General features: G+C 53.2%; 1 protein-coding gene across 1 annotated transcript in view; it reads right to left on the reverse strand.

Moving 5' to 3' along the window:
- SLC22A1 (solute carrier family 22 member 1) overlaps positions 1-11479 on the reverse strand; it is a 34060-nt gene extending 22581 nt beyond the window's left edge. Inside the window, exons 1-4 of the mRNA XM_003792429.3 lie at positions 10878-11479; positions 4730-4833; positions 2942-3096; positions 645-813 (exon numbers count right to left, since the gene is read on the reverse strand). Of these exons, the coding sequence (XP_003792477.1) occupies positions 645-813; positions 2942-3096; positions 4730-4833; positions 10878-11288 (839 nt within the window). The 5' untranslated portion in view covers positions 11289-11479. The remainder of the gene's footprint in view (positions 1-644; positions 814-2941; positions 3097-4729; positions 4834-10877) is intronic.
- Between the last annotated feature and the right edge of the window lie 772 nt (positions 11480-12251).

Here is a 12251-nt window from a genome sequence, read left to right on the forward strand (position 1 = left end):
AGGAAAGAAAGGAAAGAAAGGAAAGAAAGGAAAGAAAGGAAAGAAAGGAAAGAAAGGAAAGAAAGGAAAGAAAGGAAAGAAAGGAAAGAAAGGAAGAAAATTGGGAGGGGGAAGACAGAAAGAGAGCAGGGGAAGAGGAAGAAGACCGAGATGACCACAGGGCGACCTAATGTCAGCAGCACTGCGGGACAGTCCAGGGGCTGTCAGAGGTAAAACTCCTCCAAACTTCTCCACCTCCTAGCCACTTTTTTCACAGATTATCCCCAAGATGTCCTCGGCCACTGAACACACGGAAAGCTGCCTCCTTCACCAGGAGCGAGGCTGACCCACCAAGCCCCATCTCTCGCGTTCACTCAGCCTAGTGTGTCCAGAAGGTGCACAATCTGAGGCCCCAGGATGAATTTTTGTTCAGCTTTTAGTATGGCTTGCCTTTATCTACAGAAAATGTGAATTTAAAGAGCCTCTGTCTGAGGTGCGCTCCCCACGTAAGGAGGATGGCCGGTAGGATCCGAACAATCCAAATGCCACGAGGGAAGCATGTGAAGCACTAGGCTCCGGGGCAGCCCTAGGCCCCATGCCTGGCGCCGAGAGAGGATGGAGAGGGGAGCAGGAAGAGTGGCCAGCGGCCGGAGGAAAGGCCTTACCAGTAGTAGAGCAGGAAGAGGAAGGTGGGCAGGGAGACGGCCAACTGCAGCCAGCGCCAGTGAGGGATGGCGTAGGCCAGTCCCGCCAGGACCACGAGCCCCATGGTGAAGTTCATCTGGTACAGGATCCCCACCGTCCTTCTGTAGCCCAAGCCGACAAACTCTGTGACTGCGACAGGAGACACAGTGGTCACGTGGGCCCCACGCCTCACCCCTGCCCACCTGCCCCCAGAATTCTCTCTCTCCTGTGTCCTGTGTCCTTCCCTAAACTACGCCATGTTCAAGTCCCACTGTCTTCCCTGTCCCCTCCCCAGTCGGCTGGAGGCCCCAAGGGCTCCCCAGGCTGCTCTGTCCCCTGGCAGTTCTCTACCTGCCCCTTCTGTCGTCCCCCCATTCCCCGTGTGCATTTCTTGTCTTTACACCTCAGGACTCAGCCCACTGCCCCTGCCCCCCAGAGCCTGTCTCCAGAAGCTCCAGACTGAGCTAGGAAACCTTTCAGGACCTGGCCGTTCACTAATTTAGCAAATGTCTTTGAGTGCTGGGTCGGGTCCTGGCCCTGCTCTAGGTGTGCCAAGGCTTTAGACACAGGAGAGAAATGGCAGGCAATGTGTATCACAGTGGGTGAACTCTATGCTGTGTGATGATGTGGTGTGTGCTGTGGGGGACAGAGAGTGACACAGGGAGGGGACAGGAGAGTTGAGGGTGGAGGGGTTGCTCTGAGCCAGGTGAATCCCAACCCAGCTCTGTGTATAGGCTCGACCCACTGGACCTAGCCAGTGAGCTCACAGCTACTGAAGGCAGGAACCGGGTTTTCTGTTGTCCCTAGCAAACTACGTCTCAGAAAAGTGATGCCAAGTGTGAGGATGTGGTCTTCAGAGGCCATGAGACATGGCTGTTTCTTTTCTCTTTTCCACAAATGAACATCCCTGGGCCTGGAGGAGTACAGGTGACTTAGGGGAGAACAACTGTCCTCCGGGAAGGGATGTTTTGTTTCCTGTCACCCTTCATAGAATATTTGAAAGGGGAAAGAGGCTAACAGGCTGGGCGCAGTGGCTCACGCCTGTAATCCTAGCCCTCCGGGAGGCTGAGGCAGGAGGATTGCTTGAGCTCAGGGGTTCAAGACCAGCCTGAGAAAGAGGGAGACCCTGTCTCTACCAGAAATAGAAAAACCAGTCAGGCATCATGGCAGGCACTTGTAGTTCCAGCTACTTGGGAGGCTGAAGCAGAAGGATCCTATGAATCCAGGAGTTTAAGGTTTCTGTGAGTTGTGACACCACAGCACTCTAGCCTGGGGCAACAGACTGAGACTCTGTCTCAAAAAAAAAGAAAGAAAAGGAAAGGAAAAAAGGAGTAATAGCTATTACTACTTACATTTCAACTTTTTTAAAAATCATAATGTTGGGGGCAGCGCCTGTGGCTCAGTGAGTAGAGTTCCAGCCCCATATACCAAGGGTGGTGGGTTCGGACTCGGCCCAGCCAAACTGCAACAAAAAATAGCTGGGCATTGTGGAGGGCACCTGTAGTCCCAGCTACTCGGGAGGCTGAGGCAAGAGGATTGCCTAAGCCCAAGAGCTGAAGGTTGTGAGCTGTGATGCCATGGCAGACAAAGTAAGACTCCATCTCAAAAAAAAAAAAAAATCTCAATGTTTATCTCTCCTCTTATTTCATCTTATGTTTTCTTTTTTTCTTTTTTTTTATTTTGAGACAGAGCCTCAAGCTGTCCCCCTGGGTAGAGTGTCGTGGCATCACAGCTCACAGCAACCTCCAACTCCTGGGCTCAAGTGAGTCTCCTGCCTCTGCCTCCCAAGTAGCTGGGACCACAGGCGCCTGCCACAACACCCGGCCATTTTTTGGTTGCAGCCGTCATTGTTGTTTGGCGGGCCCAGGCTGGGTTCGAACCCGCCACCTTAGGTGTATGTGGCTGGCACCTTAGCCACTTGAGCCACAGGCACCAAGCCTCATCTTATGTTTTCTTTCCTAACCCTGGAATAGCATTCAGACCAATTGAGTTTGTTTTATTTCTTTTGAGAAATTTCTTTTAAGAACTTAAGGTGATTAAATGTTCTCCCACTGTCTCGGTTTCCTGCCCCCTCTCCCACCACCAATATTTCATTTCCCAAACAGATTACTTGATACAGAAGCACCAAACTAAGTGATCACCTCTGCCTGAATCATACAGCAGCATCCCAGTAACCAGTGCCACCAAGGGATTCCCCAGAAGCCCCTCCCACTCCACCTGCCACCTGACCACTGCCATTCTCTAAAATCCAGGCAGCCTGGGGCCCGGGCATAGTTACTCAGGGTGTAGCCAGCCATCCAGCTGCCCTTGCTGACCAGCCCCTGCAGCAGACGGAAGAGCAGCATGGACACGTAGTTGGGCGCCAGGGCCATGAGCACCCCCGCGATGGCATTCACCAACACAGTGCCCAGGAGACACAGCTTGCGGCCGAAACTACAGAGACAGGAGATGGGAAGGGGTCAGAGGATGCCAGGGTCCCTGTGGGAAGCCCATCACACAGTTGTCCGGGAGATTGCTGCTGTCCTGGGGGACCACTGAGGTTTTGAGGGACCATTGTTGTCCCAAGAACCACAGCAGGCTGTCAGGACAGCACTGTCCAGCATGTAGCCTGGCCATTGTTCCCTAAAATCTCTGCAGCTCTTGCCAGTCCCCGTGAGGAGTCCTGGCTGCTCTCAGGAGGAGGTTGGCCTGCAGCCTCTCCTGTCCCCACTCTGTCCTCTCCTGGACCTTGCTATTTAATGGATCATGTTACTGTTGACTTGAGTAAACAGGGCGTGCAAAAACCCACAGTTCCTCCCTCACCTAGTTAATCCTCCAGGGTCATAGAAGCCTTTCCGTGAAAGTATTCAGACCCGCTAGTGTAATGAACGATGATTGCCTTTCTCCTCCTTTTTGCCTGAATGAAATGGACAGTTTGTTTGCTGAAGTCCCACACCAGCATCACGCAACGTGGGCTCCACAAAGTCATCCCACATTCTTAGAAAGTCATGAGGAAGCCGGCTAGCCTGGCAGGGCCTGCCCTATCCTCTCTGCCACTCTGCCTGTCCCCAGACCCCCCTTCACTCGCCTGCTTCTTGTTCTCTTGCCTCAGGCCTCCCCCACTTCCCAGTACTGCCCCACACCAGCCCGTAATGGCCCTCATTCCTCTATGGGAACCTGCTCCCCCAAGTGTCCAGTCCTGACCAAGATGTGCTGGTCTCATCCATCCTTGTCTCCCTCTGAGCTCAGCAGGGTTCCTTCCTCCCTCCTAAATCCTCCATTTCGCTCCACCACAGCTTCGCCCCACCCTGGACACCCCAGCTGTGCCCACCCTGCTGTCCCCCACAGCCAGCTTGAGTAAAGAGCTGGCTGCACACACGAATGCACTTCTCACCTCCCTTTTCTCTTCTATTGTTGTGGCCACCCGTGGCCCCCACATCCCCAGAGTCTGACCACCCCTCCTCACGTCCACACCCCCCAGAGAAGAGCTGTCCTTCCGTCTTGCTGCCATTTCATCTAAGTGTCCTTTACTGGCACCTTCTTCCCTACCGGCTGCCACAAGCTGAGGCTCTCCCTACCCCCACTCCTATCACGTCTCAGACATAATGCATCACCTTAAACACCAGCTACCGATGGCAAGTCCCAGCCCAAAGCTCTCTCCTAAGCTCAACACACATACCCAACCACCTCCCGGGTATCTCCGCGCATGCACCCTGCGGGCCACTCCTAACACATCTCCTCACACACCTGAGCCGGACTCCTGCCTCCCACCCCGGTTCTCCTCCAAACAGCGGGAGTAGAATCCCCACCCCAACCCACATGCTCCCACCCCAACCCCACACTTGCTTGAAGCATAAAGCCTGGCTCTGCCCTACCTTCCTCTCAGCCCCCCCAACCTGTCCAACCCACAGGAAGCTCTGACCACTCCCCCTGCAGCCCCCAATCGCCCAGAGCGTGAGGGGCTATCACCCGTCCCCACTTGTGTCTGCAAGGAGCTCCAACTGGCCGTGTTCTCGCACCACTGTCCCCCAGAGCCCCCCTCCTCAGGGCACTGAGGGCACATCTCATGAGCCCAGCCTTTACATACCGGTCTGCAATGTAGCCCATGGCCAGTGAGCCGAGGAAGAAGCCCAGGTTCACGCAGGCCTGGAAGAGGTCCAGCTTCCAGGCATCAGCACACACCATGTTGAACTGCAGTCACATCATGCGGGGGGAACCACAAAGAGAAGTGAGTGTAAGTCAGGGCCACGCCTCTCCATCCTCCAGGCAAAGTAAATGCCTTCGCCAAACGTGGCATCCCTGGGCTCTCAAGGAGCTTTCTCTGGAGAATCACTTTGTAAATATCAATATACAGTTGAGCCTTGGACGACGTGGTCTGAACTGCACAGGCACTGCTGTGTGGAGTTCTTTCTCTGAGCGCGCCTGGCTCCTTCCATCCCCTCCACCTCTTCTGCATCTGCTGCCCCTGAAACAGCCACACCACCCCCTCCCCTTCCTCCTCCCCTCCGGCCCACCCCCTCCCCTTCCTCCTCCCCTCCGGCCCACTCAACATGAAGATGAAGGTGATGGAGTCCGCAGTGACTCACCACTTCCACCTAATCAACAGCAACCATTTTCTTACATAATCTTTTCTTTCTTCCTTCCTTTTTTTTTTTTTTTTTTTGAAACAGAGTCACTCTGTCACCCTGGGTAGAGTGCTATGGCATCACATCTCACAGCAACCTCAAACTCTTGGGCTCAAGCAATCCTCTTGCCTCACCCTCTCAAATAGTTGGGACTACAGGCTCCTGCCATAACACCTGGCCAGTTTTCTATTTTTAGTAGAGACAAGTGTTGCTCTTGCTGAGGCTGGTCATAAACACCTGAGCTCAAGTCATCCACCTGCCTCCCAGAGGAGTGAGCCACCACACCAGGCTATGTTTTCTTTTCTTTAGTGTACTTTAATAATACAGTATCTAATCCATCTATGTTTAATGGACGTTATCAGTAAGGCACACAGTGAACAGTGGGCTATTGGTAGCTAAGAATTTGGAGGGTCAAAGTTACATGTGGATTTTCAACCACATGGGAAATAGATGCCTAGCACCCCACCCCCAACTCCCCATGTTGTATGCCGGTGACTATTCCTAAAGCCTTTGTTTCATTTTATCATGTATTAATTAAAGAGGTTGTTGTCAAGTGCCTTGTCCTTGATAGTTGGTTATAAAGGACAAAATGTCTTTGGTAAAGGGAACAAGGCTCAGAGGAGGGGCGTGAACCCATCCTCAAAAGAGACATGGCTGCTAGGTAAGTTTTGTAACAAGGAATAGAGCCAAGCAACGTTCCAAAAACAGAAATGTAGCAAAAGAAATGTGTTTTCCAGAATTTATCAAAGATCCTTCATCATATTAATTATTATTTATTTAATTAAACAAATTCTGCCAATAATTATGAACATGCTATTGTCGCTGTTGGAGCTGTGACAACTTGAAAAGAGGGGAGCAGAGACAGTCAGGGTGTCTTGAGGGCGGCTGCATCCCAGCATGGTGTGTGGGAAGAAAGAGACTTGGCAGTTCCATGAGCCAAGAGCCAGGGCAGGGGAGGGGCCCAGGGGAGAAAAGAGAGGGGAAGACAGGTCGCCGCCTGCTGGGGAAGGGCCTGCTCCGTCTGGAGTTTTGGAAAAGGCAGGTGCTGGTGGGATTTGAGGCCTTTGAGGAAGAAGAGCGGGGGAGGGGCATCTGAAGCACCCCACCCTCCCCGGCACAGAGCCTCAGGCACACACCTGTTCTTATAGGATAGGCAGAAAGAAGGCTGCACTCCAGAGAGAGCAGAGGCTGGAGGGGAAGGGCTGGGGCCAGGGCTCTCGCAGGGCTGAGGCCCCTTCTGGGTAGTGTCGGGATAGATTTTTCTTCCCTGCCCCACTGCTCTGCACGGCTCTATCTACTTTGGATTCATAGCTGCATCTATGTGGGCTGTGATGGCTGCCAGTCCCCTAGCAGTTCTGGGCCTCAGTTTCCCAATCTGAAATAGCACATGGCCCCTGATTTCCCATCACACTCAAGGGCTCTGTGAACATCTCTCCAGTCATCTGAAAACCGCTTTGGTAAATCATTAACCATTTCATTTAAAAAGACTGAGATTTGTTATCTGCTCCCCCCAAACTCTAAAGTTGCCAGTCTGAGCCACACCTCTGTCCCCACTCTGGGGCCAAATCCTCAGAGCCTCAGAGACTGTGACCTCGGCCAGCCTGGGTTCTGTCAGATCAGAGGCTTGGTTCCTTGACATGAGTGCTTTTACCCTGAAATACAGGTAACACTCTGCATTGCCACCTGGTTTTCAAATACTGGTGTGTCAACTCCTGTTAACTGTCTCCTGCACTAATTCAGACTTGCTCCCTTGGGTGGTTCAGCTAAAGGGGTGGGTGACAAGCTGCTGCTCAGTGTCACTCTCATTCTCTCCACCAATCCCAATATTTATTTCCTTTACAATCAGCTTAAAAGGCACCTGCTCCACAGCGCTTCTCCCAGGTGCCCCAGCCCAGGTATAATTCCTTAGCCTGGGCGTGCTTGGGTCTGCCTGCCTCGTGCTCTGCATCAGAGCGTGTGGGGACAGCCCTTTCCTGGGTTCTCTGGCTGTGCCAAGGTCCATATTTCCAACTGCCCAACTGTCTCTTTGCAGCCTCCACCCACATCACCAAGACAATGGTCTGTGTCTGCTGCAGGAGAGGCGTGGGGAGGGGCGTGAACCCGGCACCCCTGGGCCACCCCAGGCCTCAGCTTATTCCCTTCTTGGCCAATGTTTTTATTTGTTTTCAGTTCTTTGGTTTTCCTTCTAATGTCTGCAAGTGTCTCTGTAAGGTGTTCCTGCCACCCTCCCTGAAATGCCCTGACTGCCAACTAGCCCCAGGACTGTGTGCAGAGCCAACAGCCCCCAAGCTCTTGATGGATGAGTCAGAAGTCAGGGGACATCCACAGTCCTTCCCAGTGGACCTCATGACCTCAGCTCCTAAATACTGGGCTGGGAGTAAAAATTGGTATTCAAACAAGTTAGCGCGTCCGCCTTCAAGCAAGTTCCAATGTCCAAGGGAAAACCAAGTTAAAAATTAGTTCTGCAGCAATAAAAATCACAAATAATATTCATTTGGGGTTGAGGAGCCAGGAGGCAGTGAGATGAGGCAACAGGAGTGGGAGGCAATTCCCACCTGCTGCCCTCCTGCGCACCCACCCAGGCTTCTGATCGCCTTTGAGTGCCTGCAAATGAAGCCCACCACCCTACAAACTCAGCGTGGCCCAGTGTGAACGCCTTCCCCTAAAACCTCTTCGAGATCTCTGCTAACGAAACCAGGATCCTCACAATCCTCGTCATTTAAGGTCCCCTCCTTGGGGGGGTGTGGAGTATTGGTGGGCTCCCACCTAAAGAACACAGGCAGGGGTGCAGAGCACACCTTTCGGGTGTAGGACACAACTACAAGAGGGACTCTACCTAACAAATTTAAATATCATGACCTGATTGTTTGTACCTTCATAATAACCCAAAATTAAAAAAATAAATAAATAAAGCGTTCTCCTTAGCTGTCACATCCAAGCCATTCTAAGACAGTCTTGGGTTCCTCAAGGCTGTCCCTACCCTCCATTCCTGCTGCCACTGCTGAGGTCACCTCATCAGGCTCCTCCATCTGCCCACATGGCTTCCTCTGCTGGGTTCCCAGCCTGGCTCTCAGTACTCTGCTCTCCCATCTCCCACCCCAGGACAGAGCCCTCCATCAAGCTGGGCCTTCTAGCCAGCCTGGTCAATGTCTGCACCTTTTACGCCATCTCTTCCTTTCGTGCCCATGACAACCATGATGTCCACGTTCCCAGGAGGGCTCTTTTCATGGCCCCCTCACAAGCCTCCCTACCTGTTCTAATGCTCTAGTTCCCCTCTGCCCTGCCTGCCCCATTCACCTGGGCAGCGGGGAGCGTCTTCCACCTCTGCCTAAATAAGACTAAAGTCCTTTCCAGAGTTAGCAAATAAAAATGGAATGCCCAGTTAAATCTGAATTTCAGATAAACAAGTTTTTTTTAACTGTATGATCCATGCAATATTTCCATCCCTAGTCACAGTGACCCGTATCAAACGTGATATGACAGCTGGGATGCGATTATCCTATCAAACTGTATTATCTGAAATTCAAGTGTGACTGGGCATCTTGCATGTTATCTGGCAATCCTGCACTAAGGACTCTGTGGGCTGGCCCTTGGTGAGATGCCATCAATACTCTACCTGTTACATCTCTACAGGACCCAGATTCCAATCAGTTTGACAACTGCTTGTTCTTTTTTTTTTTTTTTTTTTTGAGACAGAGCCTCAAGTTGTCCCCCTGGGTAGAGTGCTATGTCATCACAGCTCACAGCAACCGCCAACTCCTGGGCTCAAGCGAGTCTCCTGCCTCAGCCTCCCAAGTAGCTGGGACCACAGGCGACCACCACAATGCCCAGCTATTTTTTTTTTTTTTTTTGGTTGCAGCCATCATTGTTGTTTGGTGGGCCCGGGTTGGATTCGCCTGTGGCTCAAGCAGCTAAGGCGCCAGCCAAATACACCTAAGGTGGCGGGTTTGAATCCAACTGCTTGTTCTGAGTGGAACAAAAGCTCCTCTACCCTAAACCTCAGTTCAAACTCTCCCCAGACCTAGAATTTCCATCCCCCTCACCTGTTTCCTTTCCTTGCCTGTCAAAATACCACCTCAGGCTCAGCTCAAATGCCACCTCCTCCAGGAAGACACCCAGGATCAGCTCAACAGCAGAGATCTTTCCCTCCATAGAGCCCACCTGTCCCTCCGCACCCTGCTCACAGGACTCACCACATTAACTGGACACTGGGCTCACTCTCACCACCCGCCTCCCCTCCCACTCTGTGAGACTGCCTTAAGGGACCTCATAGCCTCCTTCCCTTGCAGCATCATGCTTGCTGGACAGAGGGAGGCTTAGAACATGCTTGCTGAGTGTGTTGGTGGTGAGTGGAGGGGTGAATGTTGTCACCTTATCCTTTCATGATGTCTCTGTCCCAGAGAACAAATACATCCCCTGGCCCTGCTTTCAGGAATATTCACCCATCGAGTGGGAATGCTGGACGGGTAAATATCCCTGGAAGGCAAGTCACCTAATTTGTTGTCAAATCCTCATTGGAGGATGCTCTGGGCGGATGTCTATTCAGCAGTATGTAAATCAGGTCATACCACTCCCTTGTCTGCTCACTAAGAGCACCGATTGGGCCAGGAGGGAGAGAGGACCTTGGGCCTTCTTCCAGAAATAGTCCTAGACATGTCACCACTGAAGCCACTAAGGAAAGGGAAAAGAGGACGCAAGGAGACTCATGAGACCACCCCCCCAAGCCTAGGGGAGCGTGAGGTGGTAGACAGTTGGGAAGGACAAGGGTGGCCAGTGACCTGGTGTTTCAGGTTGGCAGCGCCCACACCAAACCCAAGCTGTGGTTGCTCTGAGTAGGCTTTGGCTGGTGGCTTCTCCAGTTGACCAGATGCCCACACTGGTCATAGTACAACACTTTCACAAGGCCGCATGATGGAAAAACCCTGGCAGCACTTCTTACTAAAGGATTCTCAAAGCAAAAGGCTCTAATAACCTCCCTAAGCAAGGCCCCTTCAATGCCATTGCCCTATCCCACAAGCCAAAGGGAACCATGTGCTGTGTGAAGACTCACAGGCCTTGGCCAAGCTTCACCAGCCCATGGCAGGTTACATCCTCCCCAACCTACAAAGACACAGGGGCTCAGAGAAGCAGTGTTCTCAGTGATGGAGGGGCATGGCTGGGATCGGACAGTCTAACTCCAAAGCCAGGGCGATCCTCAGCCCCCTAGATCCACTGTTAAGGTCACTTAGAATCACTCTTGAGTGTAGGGTGGGGGGCCCACAATATTAAGAGTGGGTAGCCAGAGCAATGTGGGTTCAGTATGCTCTAGGAGAGGCCCAAGGGGCAGAAGGAGAGGACCCCTAGTCTCCCTGCAGGCTGGTGTCTCCAGGACCCTCTAGGCCTCAGTGTTCTCCTCAAACCCTCAGAGTTTGTGGAGGATCAAACCAGAGAAGAATGCAGAACACCCAGGGCACAGCCAGACACCACCACACCTAGGACAAGCACGGCCCTCCTCCCTCTTCCCTGATATAAAACTGAGCCACGTGGGGTTTGCTTTCCATTTCTCCTGTGCTGAACCCCCATGTTACTCAAAATGCAGAGCCTACTCTCATCTCAGTGATGGGCTCTCACCTCAGTAACGATGGAGGAGTCAGGCGTGTCATACACCCAGCCATGCTCGCAGGGGCCCAGCGGCAGGTGGCTCCTGTTGGTGGCCAGGCTGGCCAGGGGGTCCACGCAGCCCAGGGCGCTCTGGTTCCAATCCACCTGGTAGCGCCTGCACTGGTGGGGGAAGGCCTCGCCCACGGCTCCCAGGCCAGGCACCGTGTAGTTCAGCTCTTCTGCGGGGCTCCAGCCGCAGCGCTGGCTCAGCTCGGCCACCCCAGGGTTGCGACAGTGGTGGTCAGGGGTGAAGCCCAGGAAGACGATGCCCACATAGACAGGTGCCAAGGCTGCCGAGAGTGGACATAGGGTCAAGAAGGCTTTCTTCTGGAACCAGCCAAACTCCCCAACCTGCTGCAGAATGTCGTCCATGGTGGGCATGATGGGTCAGCAACCTCAGTGGGGCCAGCCCTGCTCTGGCTGCAGTGGCCGGTGCAGCGTCTCACTTAAAGATCTTTGAAAAGGGGTGTTTTGAAATCAAACGGCTGGCCAAGTACAAAAAGTCTGGAATACATCCAACTAGAAATAATCTTTCACCTGCAGCACCAGCCTCAGAGCAAGGGTGGAAGGCATGAGGCTGCCTGTCTGCTTGGTGCTTTGCCAAGAGAGCCCACCAGCTCAGAGCCCAGACCCTGAAAAAGCCAGAGCCCCTCAGCAGAGCCAGGGCTGCGAGCAGGACAGCAGCCCCGCCCCCGCCCCCCCACTCCCCTGCCCAGTCTCTTCAGGGCTCCCCTGGGAGGTTATCTACTGAGGAACTCAAACCCTGACAAACAAAGGCGGGCAAACAGGTTGCCTGGCAGTCACAGGCTCCTCGGGCCCCCACTGCCCACAGTCCTGTCCCTGGGACATAGAATGCAACAGTCCTCAGCTCCAACCACCTTATGGTCCAATGGGGGAGACATATTTGCCAAGAGCCAATCACCTGGGCTGTGACAGCAGTGAGACCCCAAACTGGTCCCTCAGCTCAAGGGGGCAGCAAGAGAGGAAGACCAGACAGCGTGGCAGCCGACCTCTGACCCCGCCTCTCGGCTGAATGTGGCTGTTTCTGTGACTTGCTTATGAACAGCCAGTGCTGTGGACGACACCCTGTGATTATGTCACAAATTAATAACGTCTACCTTGCTGGGAGTCTTTCCCTTGATGGGTTCAATGGAGCCAGTGGCCACATGGGGAGGGCCTACATGGCAGGGAGCTGGGCACCTCCATGTGACCACCCAGTGGGAACCGAGGCCCTTAGTCCTACAACAGCAGGGACTGAATCCTGCCAGCATCACACCAGCTCAGGAGCGTATCTTTCTCCAGATAAGCCCTGCAATGAGGCTACAGGCACGACACCCAGACGAC

Source organism: Otolemur garnettii, unplaced genomic scaffold, assembly GCF_000181295.1.
Source record: "Otolemur garnettii isolate 467f Iridium unplaced genomic scaffold, OtoGar3 scaffold00056, whole genome shotgun sequence".
Taxonomy (NCBI): Eukaryota; Metazoa; Chordata; class Mammalia; order Primates; family Galagidae; genus Otolemur; species Otolemur garnettii.